This window comes from Lontra canadensis, unplaced genomic scaffold (assembly GCF_010015895.1).
Source record: "Lontra canadensis isolate GAN:19392208 unplaced genomic scaffold, GSC_riverotter_1.0 scaffold66, whole genome shotgun sequence".
NCBI lineage: Eukaryota > Metazoa > Chordata > Mammalia > Carnivora > Mustelidae > Lontra > Lontra canadensis.
Genome location: NW_022631060.1, coordinates 3,127,319 through 3,146,656, shown reverse-complemented (window position 1 = coordinate 3,146,656; position 19,338 = coordinate 3,127,319). Strand labels below are relative to the sequence as shown.

The 19,338-nt window shown below is 46.6% G+C and overlaps 2 protein-coding genes across 5 annotated transcripts; one reads left to right on the top strand and one right to left on the bottom strand.

Annotated features, from left to right (window-relative positions):
* Nucleotides 1-666: 666 nt before the first annotated feature.
* ZBTB3 (zinc finger and BTB domain containing 3) lies at nucleotides 667-3,019 on the top strand. Of its 3 annotated transcripts, none has more exons than XM_032879269.1 (2): nucleotides 667-696; nucleotides 1,146-3,019. In XM_032879269.1, exon 2 carries the CDS (start codon nucleotides 1,197-1,199, stop codon nucleotides 2,754-2,756), a length of 1,560 nt encoding a protein of 519 aa, XP_032735160.1. In that variant the 5' UTR covers nucleotides 667-696; nucleotides 1,146-1,196; the 3' UTR covers nucleotides 2,757-3,019. The 3 variants fall into 3 exon arrangements, with proteins under 3 accessions (XP_032735160.1, XP_032735159.1, XP_032735161.1); XM_032879268.1 differs by lacking the exon at nucleotides 667-696 and adding an exon at nucleotides 705-804; XM_032879270.1 differs by lacking the exon at nucleotides 667-696 and adding an exon at nucleotides 809-870.
* Nucleotides 3,020-10,153: 7,134 nt separating this feature from the next.
* Nucleotides 10,154-18,888, bottom strand: TTC9C (tetratricopeptide repeat domain 9C). Of its 2 annotated transcripts, XR_004385191.1 has the most exons (4): nucleotides 18,009-18,888; nucleotides 13,888-14,070; nucleotides 11,720-11,919; nucleotides 10,154-10,259 (listed from the first exon to the last, which is right to left on the bottom strand). XR_004385191.1 is itself a non-coding variant. In XM_032879273.1 (3 exons), exons 1-3 carry the CDS (start codon nucleotides 18,244-18,246, stop codon nucleotides 11,825-11,827), a joined length of 516 nt encoding a protein of 171 aa, XP_032735164.1. In that variant the 5' UTR covers nucleotides 18,247-18,886; the 3' UTR covers nucleotides 11,064-11,824. The 2 variants fall into 2 exon arrangements, 1 of the variants encoding a protein (XP_032735164.1); XM_032879273.1 differs by lacking the exon at nucleotides 10,154-10,259 and having other exon boundaries at nucleotides 11,064-11,919; nucleotides 18,009-18,886.
* Between the last annotated feature and the right edge of the window lie 450 nt (nucleotides 18,889-19,338).

Here is a 19,338-nt window from a genome sequence, read left to right as displayed (position 1 = left end):
GAGCCTATGATCCTTGGTCTCAGGGTCCTGAGTAAACGTTCCATGTTGGACATCGAGTCTACTTTTTTAAAAAAGTGGCGGGGGGTGTAACCACACTCTTTATTCTCCTATTTTCCTGTGCTGGTAAATTTTAAGGCCATGCCCCCACTCCCTCCCTTCCATCAGCACCTCCAAGGCCCCTGCAGACACGGAGAAGGGCACCCTAATCTCTTCATTGTAAATTGACTACAGGAATTAGGCTAAGGGCGGTATGATCAGGTGAAAGGACACCACCATTTCTGACCCAGGGGTCTGGAGCCATCAAATTAGGGTTTTGGGGTTCTCTCTTTCCCAGCCACCCTGAGCACAACACCTTGCAGAGCTGCGGGCCTCGAGCCCAAGCCAGAAGACTTTGCGCTCATCTCCATAGAGCCGCTCCCCGCCCTCCTACCGCCGCAGGTAGATGAAGCTCAGCCAATCACGAGGTCTCTGGGGTAAAGAAGGCGGGACGACGAGGAAAAGTTTAGGACAGGAGCGCTAACCAATCCTGCGCCTAGCTTCCGGAGTAACGGCCACCGGCACCCACTTGCAGACGCCGCTCAGAGCTGGGGGATGGTTAGTGGACAGTGAACCAATCCGTGCCGAGGGGAGGCCAATTTTAGCCAATTAAAATTAAGGAGGTGGGAGGGGGTGGAGCTCGCCGGTGGTTTCTCGCTGGTGGGTGAGGGATCGGCTTTCTCTGCTAGTTCCCACCCTAGGACTTCTTAGCCCCTGGAAGGCGAGAGAGAGAGAGGCTCAGGGGAGTTCTTGGAGTGGGGCGTAGAGGTACCTCCCGGGAAGGCCTGGAAGCAAAAGAGACTCCTAGTTGGGGAAGCTGCTGGAAGCCACTGGGTGGGCATCGAGGAAGCGTAGGCTGGTTAGGGGGCGGGACTTCCGGGGCGTGGTTTTATGAGCGGGGGCGGGGCCTGCTGCTAAGGTTGAGCCGAAGGGGCGGGGCTAAAGGATCACTGGGTGTGACCTAGGAGAAAGAAGGGTAGTAGTTTCAGCGGGCGTTTTGGGGCCAGGACGGTGTTGCCAGAGGCTTTGGGGCGGCAGGTGAAATCTCAGGCTGAGGTGAAGGTTGCTGGGGAGGTTAGCTGCCCTAACCTACTGTCCTCTCTTCCCAGGGAGCCACTGGTGGGGCCCTTCCTAGGGTCCTTTTCCCTTCGTGGGGTGCTATGGAGTTCCCAGAACACAGCCAGCAGCTGTTGCAGAGCCTGCGAGAGCAGCGGTCCCAGGGTTTCCTCTGTGACTGCACCGTAATGGTGGGTAGCACCCAGTTCCTGGCCCATCGGGCTGTGCTGGCCTCCTGCAGCCCGTTCTTCCAGCTTTTCTACAAAGAGCGGGAGCTGGACAAGAGGGATCTGGTGTGCATCCACAATGAGATTGTCACGGCCCCAGCGTTTGGGCTGCTTCTGGACTTCATGTATGCTGGCCAGCTGGTCCTGAGGGGGGATACCCCTGTGGAGGATGTGCTGGCGGCTGCCAGCTACTTGCACATGAATGACATCGTTAAAGTGTGTAAGCGGCGGCTGCAAGCCCGGGCCCTGGCTGAGGCAGACAGTACCAAGAAGGAGGAGGAAACCAACTCACAGCCCCCTAGTTTGGAGTTTTTGCCCTCTTCCCGTGGCCCCCAGCCTTCGTTGGCATCTGCCGAGACATCAGGCCACTGGGGCAAAGGGGAATGGAAAGGCCCTGCAGCTCCCTCACCGACAGTCTGTCCTCCAGATGAGCCACCAATGCCCGGGGGGGCTGACACGACCCAGCCTGGCGTGGAGGTCGACTCCCCACATCTCCGGGCACCTCCTGCACCAGTGGCTGATGTCTCCCTCGCCAGCCCCAGTAGCTCCACAGAGACTATTCCTGCAAACTACTTGTCTTCAGGCCTTCCAACAGTTTCGGCAGAGCCTCTGGCTCCCCTTGATGTGGGTACTGAGAGTCTGAGGATGGTGGAACCAAGGGGTGCTGGGGGAACACTGCAAGGCTTCTATCCTCCTGCTCCAGCAGCTGCCCTGGTCCCAGTCCCGGTTCCATCGCAGGCTCCAGCGCCCGCGGAAGCTGAGCTGGTCCAGGTGAAAGTAGAAGCTATTGTGATTTCTGACGAGGAGCCCGATGTGTCCGAGGAACAGCGTCAGGGGCCCGAGGGACTGTTCCCGCCCGGGGGAGCAATGTATGGTGGACAGCCCCCTCAGCCAGAGGCTTTTGAGGAGCCACGAGCAGCCGGACTGGAGGAGGTGGGACCAAGTGACCACTTCCTGCCCCCAGATCCTCACCTACCCTACCATTTGCTGCCAGGGCCAGGGCAGTATCCCCGAGGACTGGTGACATCGCCCTTGCCTGCGCCCGCGGCCCTGCATGAGCCACTTTACCTGCCTTCTGAGTATGAAGCAACCCCGGGAAGTTTTGGGGTTTTTACCGAGGACGTGCCCACTTGCAAGACATGTGGGAAGACCTTCTCATGTTCTTACACACTAAGGCGACACGCCACGGTGCACACACGCGAGCGACCCTACGAGTGCCGCTACTGTCTGCGCAGCTACACCCAGTCAGGGGACCTCTACCGACACATCCGCAAGGCTCACAATGAGGACCTGGCCAAACGCAGCAAGCCGGATCCAGAGGCTGGCCCCCTCCTAGGAGTGCAGCCCCTCCACGGGTCCCCGACAGCAGACAAGCAGAACGGCGGTGGCGGTGGCGGGGGGCCACCTAAAGATTTTGTACTCGGCCCCAAAAACTGACACCTGCGGGAGCATCATGAGCCGATGCTAGGCCTGCTCTTGCCATCATTAGGGGGCAGCAGAGACTGGAAGCTTTTTCTTTTCCCCTGCTGTGGGAACAGAATGAACCCCTTGGCAGGCGGGAGATTTCCCACCGGTTTTTCTTTACCCAGCCAGACAGCAGGACTTTTCTGGAGCGGGTGCATCTCGGTCAGCTCCTCTCCAAGGGCTCTGGGAATTTTTCTGAGCTGTAATTGCTTCCCACCCTGCCTTCTGGACCATAAAGCTAGCAGTGAAAGCTTCTCTTTGGACCGGTGTCGGCTGGTTTATTCCACAAACCTGCGTGCCTCCTGATTCTTTCATACTTTTCCTGCCAATCTTTTAGGAAGCTCACATCTGTACCTGGGGTAGGGTTCAAGGTCAGGTTGCTTTTGAGGGGAAAAAGTGGGAGAGGCAGAGGGCAATATGGATTTGGCTTAGGACAAGTGTACTAATGAGGGAATCGTACCCAGTGATGGTTTATCGTTGTAGTTGAGCTCCCGTATCCTGGGCTGTACTGAAGACTTCATAAAAATCCTTAATTCCCAACAACTTTATGAGGTATTAGCACTCCTCTCCCCTTTCCTTTTTCCACGGGCAAGGAAACGTGAGACCCAAAAATCAGGTTAACCTACTGCGGGTTAACCAGGGCGAGTTAAGGGGCAAACCAGAGTTTGAGTCATGGGCTTCAAACACCATGCCCACTGTGCTGGGTTAGAACGTTGTTGAGAAAACCAGCAGTTTTCTCGTTCATCCTCATGAGTGTTTGGCTTTGCTCCCTTACCCCTTCGCCTCTGCTTCCATTATAGAAAGTCTGTGGGTGACTGTTTCAGCAACAGACACTGTTACCGATGACATGAAATCGTTGCCTGTGTGTCCTGATGTGGGTTGAGGTCCCTGAAGATGAACCCAAAGGCAGAAAAAAACACGAAGCTCTGGCGTGATGGGTTTTGCGGGGAGGAGGAGGAAGGCCTGTGGTATGGGAAAGATGGGGGCTTGGGAAAAATGAAAGCGAGGAACTCCAGATAACACAATCTTAAAGTTCCTTTAGTCCAACTCCCTCACCTGAAAGGCATGAGGAAGGCCTCGAGAAGTCAGATTACTCAGTTGTGGTCGCACAGTGGTTACTGGCAGTAGAGACCCCAGAGAAATAGGGGTCTCGGGTGTTGAGGTGGGTTCTGGGAGCTCTGGGCCCGTAGCAGAAGGGGCCTGCTTTTCTGTTCTCTGTGAACAGTGGTGCCATAGGGTAGGAGGGCTCCCGAAAAACCCTTCTCGATTCTGCACATAAGGAATTGGGTGCAAAAAAAGCAACAAGGAAGAGTTGGAGAAGATGAAAATGAGTCACTCTTCTGAATTTATTTTCTCTCTTTTTGTATTTATCTGTCCTCCTCTGCATTGTAAGCTCTTGCCGGCAAGCTTCTGTTTCTGAGTTAGAGGAAGGCGGATTAAACATCAGAGTTTTGGCCAAAGGAAACTCCATATCTGGGGCATTGAGGGAAGCAAACCATTGATGCTTAACATTTTCACAGCTGAATGAATTCTATGCCTTTCACTTCCTTGTGTTGGAATAACCTTTTAGTTTGTCTTCCAAATGGCTAATTTTATTTGTGCAAATATATATTCCCACTCTAATTCCTTGGCATCAGTAACAAGGCAAGACATACATACACACGATGAGTTCTAGCTGAGTGGAGCACCTTTTCCAACGTCTTGCCTAGAGTAACTATCGGTTGCCTAAAAACAATCAGTTGCCTTTATTTTTATTTTTTTTTAAAGATTTTATTTATTTATTTGACAGAGAGAGATCACAAGTAGAGAGAGAGAGGGAAGCAGGCTCCCCGCTGAGCAGAGAGCCCGATGCGGGACTCGATCCCAGGACCCTGAGATCATGACCTGAGCCGAAGGCATCGGCTTAACCCACTGAGCCACCCAGGCGCCCAATCATTTGTCTTTAAAAGGGTGAATTTTGGCCACCTGGGTGGTTCAGTCAGTTAAGCATCTGCCCTCCGTTCAGGTCATGATCCCAAGGTGCTCGGGTTGAGCCCTGCATTGGGCTCCCTGCTCAGCGGGGGAGTCTGCTTCTCCCTCTGCCCCTCCTCCACTTGGGTTCTTGAACGTGCTCTCTCTTTCCCTTTTTCTCTCAAAATTTTTATTTTTTATTCATTTTTTTAAAGATTTATTTATTTATTTATTGGACAGCGAGAGAGACAGCAAGAGAGGGAACACAAGCCCGGGGAGGAGGAGAGGGAGAGGCAGGCTCCCTGCTCAGCAGGGAGCCTGATGCCGGGGCTTGATCCCAAGACTCTGGGATCATGACCTGAGCCACCCAGGCGCCCCTCAAACAAAATTTTTAAATAAAAGGATAAATTTTATGATATGTGAATTGTATAATAATTACATATGTGGAAAGAAAGAGGGGTGCCTGGGTGGCTCAATTGGTTAAGCAGCTGCCTTCTGCTTAGGTCATGATCCCAGGGTCCTGGGATGGAGCCCCACATTGGCCTCCTTGCTCCTCGCTCAGCAGGGAGCCTGCTTCTCCCTCTCTGCCTGCCTGCTGTTCCCCCTGCTTGTGCTCTCTCTGTGTCAAATAAATAAAATCTTAAAAAAAGAGGCGCCTTGGGGCGCCTGGGCGGCTCAGTGGGTTAAAGCCTCTGCCTTTGGCTCAGGTCATGATCCCAGGGTCCTGGGATCGAGTCTCTCTGCCTGCTTATGATCTCTGTCAAATAAATAAATAAAATCTTAAAAAAAAAAAAAAAAGAGGCGCCTAGGTGGCTCAGTTGGTTAAGCAGCTGCCTTCAGCTCGGGTCATGATCCCATAGTCCTGGGATCGAGCCCCACATCAGGCTGTCTGCTCGGTGGGGAGCCTGCTTCCCCCTCTCTCTCTCTGCCTGTCTCTCTGCCTGTCTCTCTGCCTACTTGTGATCTCTGTCTGTCAAATAAATAAATAAAATCTTTTTAAAAAAATCTTTTAAAAAAGGGGGGTGGGGAGAAAAAATAAAATCGGTTGCCTCAGAACATCCAGTTCCTAAAAGCAAGACATAATATGGTGTCTACATGTATATATCATGCATACTATTTCTCTAGACAGTCTGGAAAACAGTAACCATTGTTACAGTCTTGGCCATGTGTAACACCTAAAGAGGATCTGTTGCTTGGTGTGGTTCTCCTCCAGAGCCAGCATTTGCTTTCAGTTTCCAGCATGAGATGCCAATTTCCCTGGCAGTGGAAATTAGGAATCTGCGAGCTGTTGGAGGCAGCCAACAGCCAACACGAAAGGCCACAGTTGTCTCACTGTATATGCTGGTCGCCAGGAACAGTCTCCACCGGTCTATAGAGGTGTGAGCTATAGAGAATTTTCTCATTTCCGGGGTTCTCAATGGTCTCCTCCGTGAATTCAAGGAACCACAGGTGAGCTCATCCAACCCCTAGTCCAACATTGGCTCCTCCTATTGCCAGTGTGAAACCCCTCCTTGAAGAAGAACCTGGGGTGCCTGGCTGGTTCAGTCGGTGGAGCTTGTGACTCTTGACCTTGGGGTCATGACTTCAAGCCCTACATTGTGTATAGAGATTAAATAAATAATCATAAAAAACAGAACTCATTATTCCCAGAGGAAACATAGTCTATCGCTGGACAGTCCTAATTTTTGGATAACACTGCATTTTACCGAGCCAGAATCAGCCTCCTTTTATGAGGGTAAGGGTCAGGCTCCAGCCTACCAAGAGTTTCACCCTGAAATTTTATTTTTGAGCTATAAGCAGATTTAGTTTTCAGACAACCACCTTTTGCTCTCCAGCTTTAGAGATACAATTCTTTTAAGATTTTTAATTTTAAGTAATCTCTACGCTCAGTGTGGGGTTCGAACTTACAACCCCAAGATCCAGAGCTGCACACCATACTGACTGAGCCAGCCAGGTGACTCTAGAGCTTTAATTCTAATTTAGGATTTTAATTCTTTTCTTTCTTTCTTTTTAAAAAGATTTTATTCATTTATTTGAGAGAGAGAGAGAGAGAGTGAGAGAGAGCATGAGAGGGGAGAAGGTCAGAGAGAGAAAGAGACTCCCCATGGAGCTGGGAGCCCGATACAGGACTTAATCCCAGGCCTCCAGGATCATGACCTGAGCCGAAGGCAGTAGCTTAACCAACTCAGCCACCCAGGTGCCCCTCTTTTTTTTTTTTTTTTAAATTTAAAATCTTTTCTTAACTGGCAGTTTTATAAGAGTATGATTTCATTTGCTGCCTATTGTGTCTTCAATCACCAGACACTTGGCCAGACTTAGCTTCACAAAAGTCATCATTTCAGTCCTTTGCTTTGATTTCCATTTTATTTATCTATTTTGTCTTGCTTTAGAGAAGAGTGTGTGTGCATCTGCACAAGGCTGGGGATTGGGTGTGGGTGGGGGAAAGGGGCAGAGGGAGAGGGAGAATCTCAAGCAGGTTCCACGTCCAGTGTAAAGTCCAATGTGGGGCTCTATCTCAGGACCCCAAGATCATGACCTGGGCCAAAATCAAGAGTCAGATGCTTAACCAATTGAACCACCCAGGCATCCCAACTATTTATTTTTTTAAATGATCTCTCTGCCCAACATGGAGCTCAAACTCGGAGATAAGTTTTGTGCTTGACTGACTGAGCCACCCAGGCGCCCCTGAATTTCAATTTTAATGTCACCAAAGCCAGTGTTTCCAAAGATTATTTACCTGGAGATATACTATTTTTATTGTAAAATATATTTACTTTACTGGGTTTTGTTTTGTTTTGGCAAATGATATGAAATCTTCCAAAGTCCCCTACCCAATTATCAGTAAATGATTTTGGCATGCACCTCTAAAGGAATTCTTAATATATTTATTTTTAAGATTTTATTCATTTATTTGAGAGAGAGAAAGTGACTGAGAGAGAGTCCAAGCCAGGGGTTAGAGGCAGAGGAAGAGGGAGAAGCAAACTCCCCACTGAGCAGGGAGCCTGATGTGGGGCTCCATCCAGGACCCTGGGATCGTGACCTGAGCCAAAGGCAGCTGCTTCAAGACAGGCACTCCTAAAAGAACTCTTAAAAAACAACAACAACAACAGCAACAACAACCAGGGGCGCGTGGGTGGCTCAGTGGGCTAAGCCTCTGCCTTGGGCTCAGGTCATGATCCCAGGGTCCTGGGATCGAGCCCCGCATCAGGCTTTCCACTCAGTGGGGAGCCTGCTTCCCCTCTCTCTCTGCCTGGCTCTTTGCCTACTTGTGATCTCTGTCTGTCAAATAAATAAATAAAATCTTAAAAAAAAACAAATACTGAATACCATAGTCACACTCAACAAAACTGGCAAAAATCCTTTTCTCCACCCCAACAATTCTGGTTCAAATTTATCTCATAAACTTATTTATTCTTAAGATCTTCTTTTAAAGATTTTTAAAGATTTTCTTTTTTTTATTAAGAGATTTTATTATTTTTTTGACAGAGAGAGAGCATGCGCAACGGGGAGGGGCAGAGGGGAGAAGCAGACTTGCCCTTGACCAAGGAGCCCAATGTGGGACTTGATCCCAGGGCCCCAGGATCATGACCTGAGCCTAAGGCAGATGCTTAACAGACTGAGCCACCCAGGTGCCCCTAAAGATTTTATTTATTTTTAAAGATTTTATTTATTTATTTATTTGAGAGAGAATGAGTGAGAGAGAGCATGAGGGAGGAGAAGGTCAGAGGGAGAAGCAGACTCCCCAAAGAGCTGGGAGCCGGATGCAGGACTTGATCCTGGAAGTCCAGGATCATGACCTGAGCCGAAGGCAGTCGCTCAACCAACTGAGCCACCCAGGTGCCCTAAAGATTTTATTTGTAAGTAATCTCTATACCCAGGATGGGGCTTGAACCCACAATCCTGAGATCTAGAGTCATACTCTAACTAGCCAGCCAGGCACCCTTATCTCAAACTTTCAGTTGTTTTGGTTTTTTTTTTAATAGAAGATTTCATTTATTTATTAGAGAGAGAAAGAACAGCACACGCACACAAGCGGGGGGAGGGGCACAGGGAGTGGGAGAAGCAGGCTCCCCCCTAAACAGGGAGCCAGACGTGGGACTAGATCCCAGGACCCTGAGATCATAACCTGAGCTGAAGTCAGAGGCTTAACCAACCCAAGTGCCCCTCAGTTGTTTTGTTTTCAAATCAGAATCCAAATCCAGAATTCAAATCAGAATCAGTCACATTTGTTTGGTGTCTTAAGCCTTTTTTAATCTATAAGTTCTTCTCTCCTTTTCCCTGCATTTAAAAAAAAGATTTTATTTATTTATTGATAGAGAGCATGAATGCAAGCAGTGGGGGTGGGGGATGGTGTGGAGGGCTGAAGCAGAGAGAGAATCTCAAGCAGACTCCCCACTGAGTGTAGAGCCTGACTTGGGGCTTGATTGCACAACCCTGAGATCATAACCTGAGCTGAACTCAAAAGTCAGATGCTTACCTGACTGAGCCACCCAGGTGCCCCTCCTGCAATCTATTTATTGAGGAAACTAGGTTGTTTGTCTTATAGTTTCACAGTTCACAGTTTGTGGATTATATCCTCATGATATCATTTAACATGTTCCTCTGTCCAAAAGGTCCTTTGAAAATAATAGTGTAGGGGTGCTTGGGTGACTTAGTGGGTTAAAGCCTCTGCCTTCAGCTTGGGTCATGGTCCCAGGATCCTGGGATTAAGCTCCACATTGGGCTTTCCGCTCAGCGGGGAGCCTGCTTCCCTCTCTCTCTGCCAGCCTCTCTGCCTTACTTGTGATCTCTGTCAAATAAATAAAATCTTTAAAAAAAGAAAGAAAATAATAACGTAGGTAGTATGTGGTTTTGGCAAAACTGTAAAGGTGGTGGGCAGGAGTTGGGAAGACACTGGTCTAAATTGTCCCTTCTTTGCCCAAGGACGTACCTTTACATCCACAATGCTTTCCCGTCAATCAAACCCTGAAATTCTGCATGGAATTCGTTAAGGATAAGTACGGTGAGCTGCCTCCCCCACCACAAACTTCTGAGTACAGAGATTGAGGTGCCCTCTGGGATTCCTTCAGGATGTGGGCTGGCTGGATCTCCCCTAGACCCACAGGTGACTGCCTATCTCTGACAAATTTCTTGTTCATTAACATCTCCATTAGAAGCCGGTCTTCGAAAGAAAGACTGAAATGTAAGCCTGACCACTTGGTCTCTTTGCAGTGCTAATAAAAGGATTAGTGCAACAAATTTATTTTTTTAAAAGATTTTATTTATTTATTTGACAGACAGAGATCACAAGTAGGCAGAGAAGCAGGCGGTGGATGGGTGGGGAAGCAGTCTCCCCACCGAGCAGAGAGCTTGATGCGGGGCTCGATCCCAGAATCCTGGGATCATGACCTGAGCCGAAGGCAGAGGCTTTAACCCACTGAGCCACCCAGGCACCCCTAGTGCAATAAATTTGTAAAATAGGTTTTTAAATACCAGTTTTATTTTTTTCCTCATTGATGCAGAAGATAGCTTAGTGTAACATCCAGTCTTTGGAAGAAAAAAAAAAAAAAGAAAAAAGAAGATCAGAAAGCAAAACTTGCTCAAAGCAAACATGCAACCATGACATAATTTTGCCAATAACCTAGGCTTAGAAACTTAAGCATTTTGGAAAAGGAATGAAATACTCTATTTCTGTTAGTTCTGTCCTTGGACTTACAAGATTATTTGGTAGAAAACCTTTTTATTGTAAGTTCTGTTATTTAAGGGTAGGGGGAGACACAAAGAGGAGCCTGACTCTTTGGGGGTGGGGGGACATTACTGATGAAGGGAGAATTCACGCATACTTAGCAAGACTAAGGGTTTGGGGGTTTTTTGGTTGTTCTTTCTGGAATCTGTTAGGTGATGGCTAGTGACGCACGCTTACTACCTCCACTCATGAAGGTCGAGGCAGTGTTACATGATCTCATCTACTCTGTAGAACTCAAATCTTGTGGACATTATTCCTAACAAGTACACAGAATGACAAAGGAGCTTGTGGTTGATGGAGCCTCCTATTGAGATGACCACACCAGATCTGCAGCCTGCACTGACAAAGCTTCTAGAAAGTTCTATGGGGGTGCTTCAGCACTAGGGAAGGAGAACCCTTCCTTATTATTTCCCTCCTCTGTAAGGAACTGAGCTCTTGCTAAATATGAGGTGACACATGAAGAAAAGATTTAATTTTTTTATCCTGCTTTCATGGTATTGTTTCAAGACAACACGGCAATCTATTTTTCCTATTTTCTTTTCCTTAGAGAAAGGAGCATACTATACATATGCACCTATTAAAAATTAAAACGTTTACTTGGGGTATTTTTTTTTTTTTGGCACAACAGCTAAAGAACTATTAAATACTTAAATGCCTGACTCAAGGTTTTAAGATAGAAGAGTTTAATGAAAAAATAAATAAGTATATTGTATGAATGTTCTGAGTATGAACAATAGCAGGAGCTAGAAATTATTACCAGAAAAAATAGAAACCAGATCCTTTCACGGGGGGACAAAGAATCTGAATGTACATGGAATATTAAGAAAAAGGATTTGGTTTAATCAAAATGTTTAATTTCAAATCTTTCCATTTTAAGTCATGTGGGTCCAATTTATAATTGTTTTCACATAAAAATATGTTTCCCAGTCTGCAGTCTGTGTGACTTTGGCGCTGGACCTCTGAGAAACAGAGAAAAAAACTCTTTTGTCATTCTTTCATCCTTTACTAGCTTTCTCCTTGGTACGTGAATACATGTAACAACATCTACCATTAAAATCTGTGCCACAGAGAGGATTAATCACACCTATAGGTGACTGTATTCTCAAGGCAAATATCCCCAAGAATCATGTATGGAAAGGTATACAAATGCAGATGGGCAGACCCAAGAAACAAAGCATAACACAACACAACAACAAAAGAAAACCAGACTGCGTAAGTGCCAAGGAGTTTGGGCAGGGCTGGAAACAAAACAGAAATCCACCTGGGTCAGAGAGGTATGGGGTTAATTTCTCTTGCTGAGGCTCAGGTTTCCCCCGGATGGGTCTTTAACTTTCAAGTTCAAGTGGAGGAGCATCTTTCTTCTTTGTTAACCAAACATGCCCAGGTAGAGCTGTCTCTCCTTCTGATGGTAGCTACTGAGTTCCGACTGTGTTAGCTGGAGGTACCGTCGGACATTGGCATCTTAGGAGAGGGCAAAGAAGGCAGTTAGAGGCAGTTAGAACACAATCACACTTTGGGGCAGGAAAGGATTGTTCACATACTTCGTTTGTTTGTTTACAACTTTTTCTATAGAATCAGGTATTTTCTTTTTAGCCATGGCCGAAATTAATACATGAGCCCTTTAAAATGTTCAAAGCAAAACATACTGATTATAAATACTTAGAGAAAATACCAAGTTACTGTTACTGGCTTCTGCAAGCTAGCATTTGACCCCCACTTTTGGGATGAGGTTATTTTACAGAAACAGGTCAGAGACAACCCCAAATGACATCCCGAATGAATGATATAAACCAGCACTGTTACTTCAAATCAAGATTCCAAGTCTTTCAAAGGACTTACTATAGAAGGTAGGTTTGAGGAGGTCCAGATTTCTGAAACTGGAAAGAATCATTTGGGTTTACTTAGTATTATACTGGAACAAATTTTTTTTTTTTTGGAGGGGTGTGTTTGTGTGTGTGTTTGTGTGTGTGCACGCGTAAGTAGCAGAATAAACATATTCTCTGGGAGAATAAGTTTGTTCTGATCTACAAAGTATGCACAGAATTTTCTACTCTCTAGAGCCCAGGAAGCTTCCTGTGAAGAAACACACATAATGATGGGTATCAGACTTTAGCTGCTACTTTAACCCTTCTTCGTTGAGGCTTCTTCATTACCTGTAGTCGTGGGGTTTGTCCTGCCAGTCTTCAGGTCGATTTCTGGGGTATTTAGGATGATTTGATGATTATCTAGTTTGATTTGTGGGATGAGGTGAGCCTAGGGTCCCCCTACTCCGCTGCTATCCCCCCCACATACTTGTTTTTAAAAATCTTTCTAAGATCTGAATATATTATAACTATTCCTTGTAATAGTAAATCTCACTCATTAATACCACTGCGAATTTTTAAAAAATTTCTGTACAGGAAGAAAAATCTCTGTACAGTCAGGGCTGGCTGGTTTTTAACTTGATAAAGGAAAAGAGTTTGAAGAAAGAGCTGTTGTCACAACTACAGAGACTCTAAAAATGCTTATACGTGGCTGGCAGTTCACTTATGTACTTGAAGGTAAGAAACACGAACAAACGCGTCACGATTTAGGTCTTTATTCACACTAGCTTTCCCGTTAATTTGTTCTATGATTATTATATTTTATATTTAGATTATATTTTTAAGTAATCTCTACACCGAACGTGGTGCTCCAACGTACAACCCCAAGGTCAAGAGTTATAGGCTCCACTGACTGAGCCAGCCAGGCGCCGCCCCCCACCCCTATTCATTCAGACAGTCTTTGCTACATTGTTATGCTTGGGGACCCTCTGCTTCTAACATCTCCTAGTTGCTCTAAGCCAGAATGCAAAACCGGAGACAATTTTCAGTGCTGAACCACCAGCACAGGAATGAGTCTATAACCCACTTCACGATTTCCTTGCTTCCGAAACAAAGAACCAAGTCCCAAATTCTCTCTCAGCAGGCCTGCCCTTTTTCTAGGTCATACCTGGGCCTTGCTGAGCTAAAGGATAAAGTGACAGCTAAAGCAAAGGCCAGACCCAGCCGGGGAGCTGGCAGAAATGAGGATCTTCAGGCCTATTCCCTGGAATCTAAGTCCTGTTTTATTTACAACCTCGGAACTGAAACTTGAAAGACAATGCTTATTTAAAATCTCTTTGAGGGAAGGCGGGGACATTCTAGATATGCCTATTGAAGCATAAACACTTCTAGAGGGTATACAATACTGCTTTCCCTTGGAGGCAAGAATGCAAGGATAGAAGGCCAGTTTATCAAGCACCTCTTTCTACTTTTTGAATTTTGAACTACGGGTGTGAATGTATTATTGCCTAGGCAAAAACATTTAATAAACTGAAAAAGTCAAATAAAATACTCCCCACTCCCCAGCAGATACCACCTCCGCAGTGCAATCTTATCTGTTCTTACCACTTCCATCCCCTTCTCTCACCTTTTGGCTGCCTGTTGACAGCAGCCAGGAGGTACTGCTGAGCCTGGTCGTAGTCCTGCAGATGGAAAAAGGCCACTCCAGCCCGATACAAGGCCTTGGCATTATCGGGTTGTCGTTCCAGGACTTTCTGACTGTATTCTTTCACTCGTTCATAGTTCACTGGCTCCATCTGAAGGAGACAGGCTAACAGGCCAAATGAAAGGAAAACAGAAGAGGGAGGGGGGGCTTACTACACTTAGTTCCACGGGCCAACCAGAGGCAGCACCAGAGGACAATACCCACAGAATTCACTCATCTAAAGCATCTAAGTGTCCATCAGGTGTCAAACATTCTTCTAGATGCTGGGGTTGCAACAGCAAACAGAAGCTCTTACATACCTTATAAATGACTTTAATAGCTACCAAATGCTTACAATGTGCCCAGTGCTGGGTTAAGACCAGTTCTAAAACTGGTAGAACATACTTCGAAAGGTATTTAAAATTCTTTTTCATTGTTTCGCTTCTATCCCAGGCTCTCTGTCTTGAACATCCATTTCATAACAATTATTGTACTGCAGCTTTTTAGTTTAATTTTTATTTTAAAGATTTTATTTATTTATCTGCTAGACACCATGAGAGAGGGAACACAAGCAGGAGGAGTGAAAGAGGGAGAAGCAGCCACCCAGGTGCCCCCCGTACTGCAGCTTTATAAACAACGGTTGCCATCAATTGTGTGAGGAAATAGCAAGCACTGTGCTTTGTGCTCCATAAGAACACTATCCCAGGGGCACCTGGGTGGCTCAGTGGGTTAAAGCCTCTGCCTTCGGCTCAGGTCATGTTCCCAGGGTCCTAGGATCAAGCCCCACATCAGGCTCCCTGCTCAGTGGGGAAGCCTGGTTCTTCCTCTGCCTGCCCCTCTCTATCCCGCTCACCCTAACAAATAAATAAAACCTTTAAAAACAAAAACAAAACATTATCTCCTACAAAACATTATTTCTCAACCACTGTGTGAAATTGGTCAGTGTTACTATCTCCATGTAATGGACAAAGAAATCAAGGCTTGGAGAGATAAAAGTAACTTGCCTAAGATCACACAGCTTCTAGGTGGAATATAAAGTTTGAACCAACGTCTCTCTGATTCCTAAACCATCTTTCTTTCTTTGTTTTTTTTTTTTAAAGATTGTATTTATTTATTTGAAAGAGAGAGAGAAAGGTCATAAGTAGGCGGAGAGGCAGGCAGAGAGAGAAGGGGAAGCAGGTTCCCTGCTGAACAGAGAGCCCAATGTAGGGCTCGATCCCAGTACCCTGAGATCATGACCCGAGCCGAAGGCAGACGCTTAACCTACTGAGCCACCCAGGTGACCCCCCAAACCATCTTTCTTGATAATATATTACTTCACTATTACCTTGGTATATATAAGGAGACTTCAAAATACAAATCTATGAGCCAATGTTCAGCCTTTCTATAATTAAGGAGGGAAATGTGTTCCCTGTTTCATTACCGTAGGAATTAAACACAGTATTTTTTAATCATGGTGTGAGAAGAAAGGAGAATCAGGGCTTCTGAGGACAGTAAAGGGCCCAAGCTTACATCTGCATCCCTTCTACAATACCCCCACCAAGTGGTCATATGGCTTATACTTGACTAATCCATCACTGTAGTTTCATTCATTATTGGACAACCAGTTATGCATATGTTAGGCAGAGCTAGGAGCAGCAGGAAGAGGAATGAGACAGACATCTTGATGAGTAAACACCACTTGCATCCTAGCCCCCGAGCAGGAAGAGTATACAATAAACAAATGAATTGTTAGAAGCATTTTCAGGAAAACAAAACTGTTCTATGATAGAGTGAAGGAGGTCAGAGTGATGCTTGATTACACCAGGCCTCTCAAAGAAAGTGACTTTTGAACTAGGATCTGAATGGCCAGGATCACTCAAGGGTCAGGGCATGCTAGCCTAGAGAGAGAAGAAATCCTACAAAACTAGAAGGTAGAAATAAATATGCTTTGCAAGTTCAGTGCATGGAGGAGCCAAGCCATGTCTGGCCCAAAGGTGAGGGTCAGAGTTTGGGTTTTTTCCTAAGTGTAATGAGATACCAATGGAGGATTTTCGGCAGAGACACGATCTCATTTCCTTACCTGCAAAATGGGGATAATCACAAGTACCTGGCAGAATTTTTATGAAGATGAGAAATACTGTAAATAAACTGGTGTGACAGGCATTCAATGAGCAGAAATGGTTAATTGAGTAAATCTTTATGGAGCATTCCCCAAGCACCTCCAAGCAGAAGCTCTATGGATGGCTAAGCCACAGTCTTTGCCTTTGGGTCCATCGACAGTGAAGATATTGGCCGACCACTCTCTTTAAAAAAGAAAACGTTCCCATGCCTGTGGCATTCACTGTCCCCATTCTCTGCTTTATTCCTTTCCCCAGCACTTACCATCACTTCATATATTATGTATGTTACCTCCTTATTTGAATATATGTTCCATCAGAGCAACTCTTTTTTTTTTTTTTAAGATTTTATTTATTTATTTATTTATTTGACAGGCAGAGATCACAAGTAGGCAGAGAGGCAGGCAGAGAGAGAGAGAGGGAAGCAGGTTCCCCGCTGACCAGAGAGCCCGATGCGGGACTCGATCCCAGGACCCCAAGATCATGACCTGAGCCGAAGGCAGTGGCTTAACCCACTGAGCCACCCAGGCACCCGAGAGCAGCTCTTTTTATCTGTCTCATTATCCTCCCATATCCTTGCTACCAAATAAATGTTGAATTGGATGAGTTGAAACATTAGCTACTATAATTACCATTACTGGCACTTGAGTCTAAGAATTGCTCTAGACACACACTGTAACAAAGCTAGATTTTCATCAAATCATAAGTGAAAACTATTGTAGTGAAAAAAAATCACCTTTAAATAACAGTCATGAAGTATAAAAATTAATCCTAATAATTTCTATGGCCTCAGCTGGGACCATTAGAATGCTTTAATATATTTCAAAATAATTTCATTAGCACTATGATTATGTTGCCTGCCATAGAACAGACCTGAGAAGTCTACTTTCTTTTCACAGATTAATCTTAGTGATACTAACTCTGCCATCTGTTTCTTCATCCAAGGCCATATGGAGATGGATGACACTAGTTATCCCAGAGCTGATTTTTTTTTTAAATATTCAGAGAGAGAGAGCGAATGAGAGAGAGAGCACATAAGCAAAGGGAGAGGGAGAAACAGGTTCCCCGCCGAGCAGAGAGAGCCCAACTCAAGGCTTGATCCCAAGACCCCCGGGGTCACAACCTGAGCCGAAGGCACACGTCCAACCAACTGAGCCACCCAGGTGACCCGCTGGTTTTTTTTTTTTTTTTTTTTTGGAAAGATTTTATTTATTTGAGAGAAAGAGAATGAGTGGGGGAAGGGCAGAGAGAGAAGCAGACTCCAGCTGAGCAGAATCCCAGTTAGGCCCCTGGGATCAAGACCTGAGGTGAGGGGTGCCTGGATGGCTCAGTGGCTTCGGTCACGATCCCAGGGTCTGGCTCTCTGCTCAGCAGGGAGCCTGCTTCATCTCCTCTCTCTCTCTGCCTACTTGTGATCTCTGTCAAATAAATAAATAAAATCTTAAAAAAAAAAAAAAAAAAGACCTGAGGTGAAGGCAGATGCTTAACAGACTGAGCCACCCAGGCGCCCCCAAGAGCTGATTTATAGGAAGGAGGAAAACGTGGAAAAGTCCAAAACATCTAATAATGACTGACACCACAGGCTAAAGCAAGTGGCTTCTTCCTATATTTTACATATTAAAGAAACAATGTCATAAACATAAGTTCAGTGTTTTTCCAAGAGCGTGCAAAATTCCCTAAATCTAATCGCATCCCCTAGGAATCTGTTAGAAACATAAATTGGTAGATCCTCCCTCCACCCCACATTACACCTCAGACCCACTAAACTGGAATCTCTGGGGGGTGGGGTTCAGTTAAACTCTCCAGGTGAAGTTTGAGAAACAGGGAGCCCTAGAGATTGGAAATACATTTCAATCCATGGCAGAGTAATTACATGACAGAAGAGCACCTCTGTGTTTTTCCCAATGTTCACAGACTTTCACCTGCCTGCCTGATACTGTACCCGCCCTTCAGCCCTGTTCTTACCAGCTAGATTGTTGTAGCAGTCTGTCTGCGTGGTCTGCAGTATGTTCTCCTGCTCAGGTGTGAGGGCCGGGCCCTGAGGTCCTAGATTGGGTATCGGGGAGGGCAGATTTGGATCCAGACCCCGCAGCTGAAGCAGAGCTCGATGGTACCTACTTACAGCATCTCGGTACTTCCCTTCTCGGTAACGCTGGTTCCCTTTCTCCTTGTACAGCTGAGCCTCCTGCAGGCGCTTCTCCATAACCCTGCCTCCCAGAGCTCTTGCGGAATTGGGAAGTGAAAGAGCAACTGAAGCTCTGAAGACAGGAGCGAATAACTAATTTAGGTAGCCGGTATGAGAAGGCAGGAAATTACCCTTCTCCAGGACGCCCCCCAGGGAATGAGTTTCGCTTGTTTCTTCTACAGCCCCTTCCTCTCTACTCTGCAGTATTTTTCGATCTCTAGACGTACAGGAGTAATCAGGGAGAGGATGAGGGAAGAGCAAAGCCAGAGACTAAGTGATTTCTTAAAGAGACTGCGGGGTGGACAAGCCCTCCCGGAAAATCAGAGGCCGTCCCAAGGAACTGTGGCAGGCGTGGGAATGCCGGCGGATTTTGCTTCCTCCTTTCTTTTGGACACACCTCCCTGACCCGGAAGCGGAAGGGAATAGGCGGGGACAGCTGCTGAAAGAGGGCTACAGGGCTGGCCGCCACCCTGGCTCTTTATTTGCACGTATTCCACAAGCATTTGTTTCTGTCTGCGTCAGAAGCTGGGAACCGAGCTGAATGCGTTCCGTGCACCCAAACCACAGGCATAAACTGACGCAGCAGCACAGCAGCTCAGTGGCAAGTCCCTGAAGCCCCACGGGCAACCGCTCGCCCTCTGCAAAAGCCCAGGCACGGAAGTCTCCTCCTCGACTTCGGTTTACGGGCGGAAGCACCTACAGTACCTGGGCCAGAGTCCCGACAGCTTGGTGTCTAAACGGCAGCGCGCATTGCGCCACGCCGTCCAATCACAAGCGGCCTCGAAAAAGTAATCCCGCAGAAATGACCCCGCCTCTCCAGCCCCCTGCGGATCAACCCGGGGGCTGGAGGGGGGGGGCGGAATCTCCCGGCAGCTTCGCCAATTGGAAGAATCCGGATGATCACGCACGGCCAATCAGAACTGCAGATGTCGATTCAAGTTGGCCAATAAGAAAGCTAATAGGCGAGGTCCGAGCGTGTGTTGCTGGGTAGAGAACTTGAAGGATTTAGAGAAGAGGGCCAGGGGGTCATGGTATATTCCTTGGTTTGGGGAAGCCCTTTGTGTACTAAACAGAAAGACAGTTGCTAGTAGGCTTTCAAGTTGCAACAGC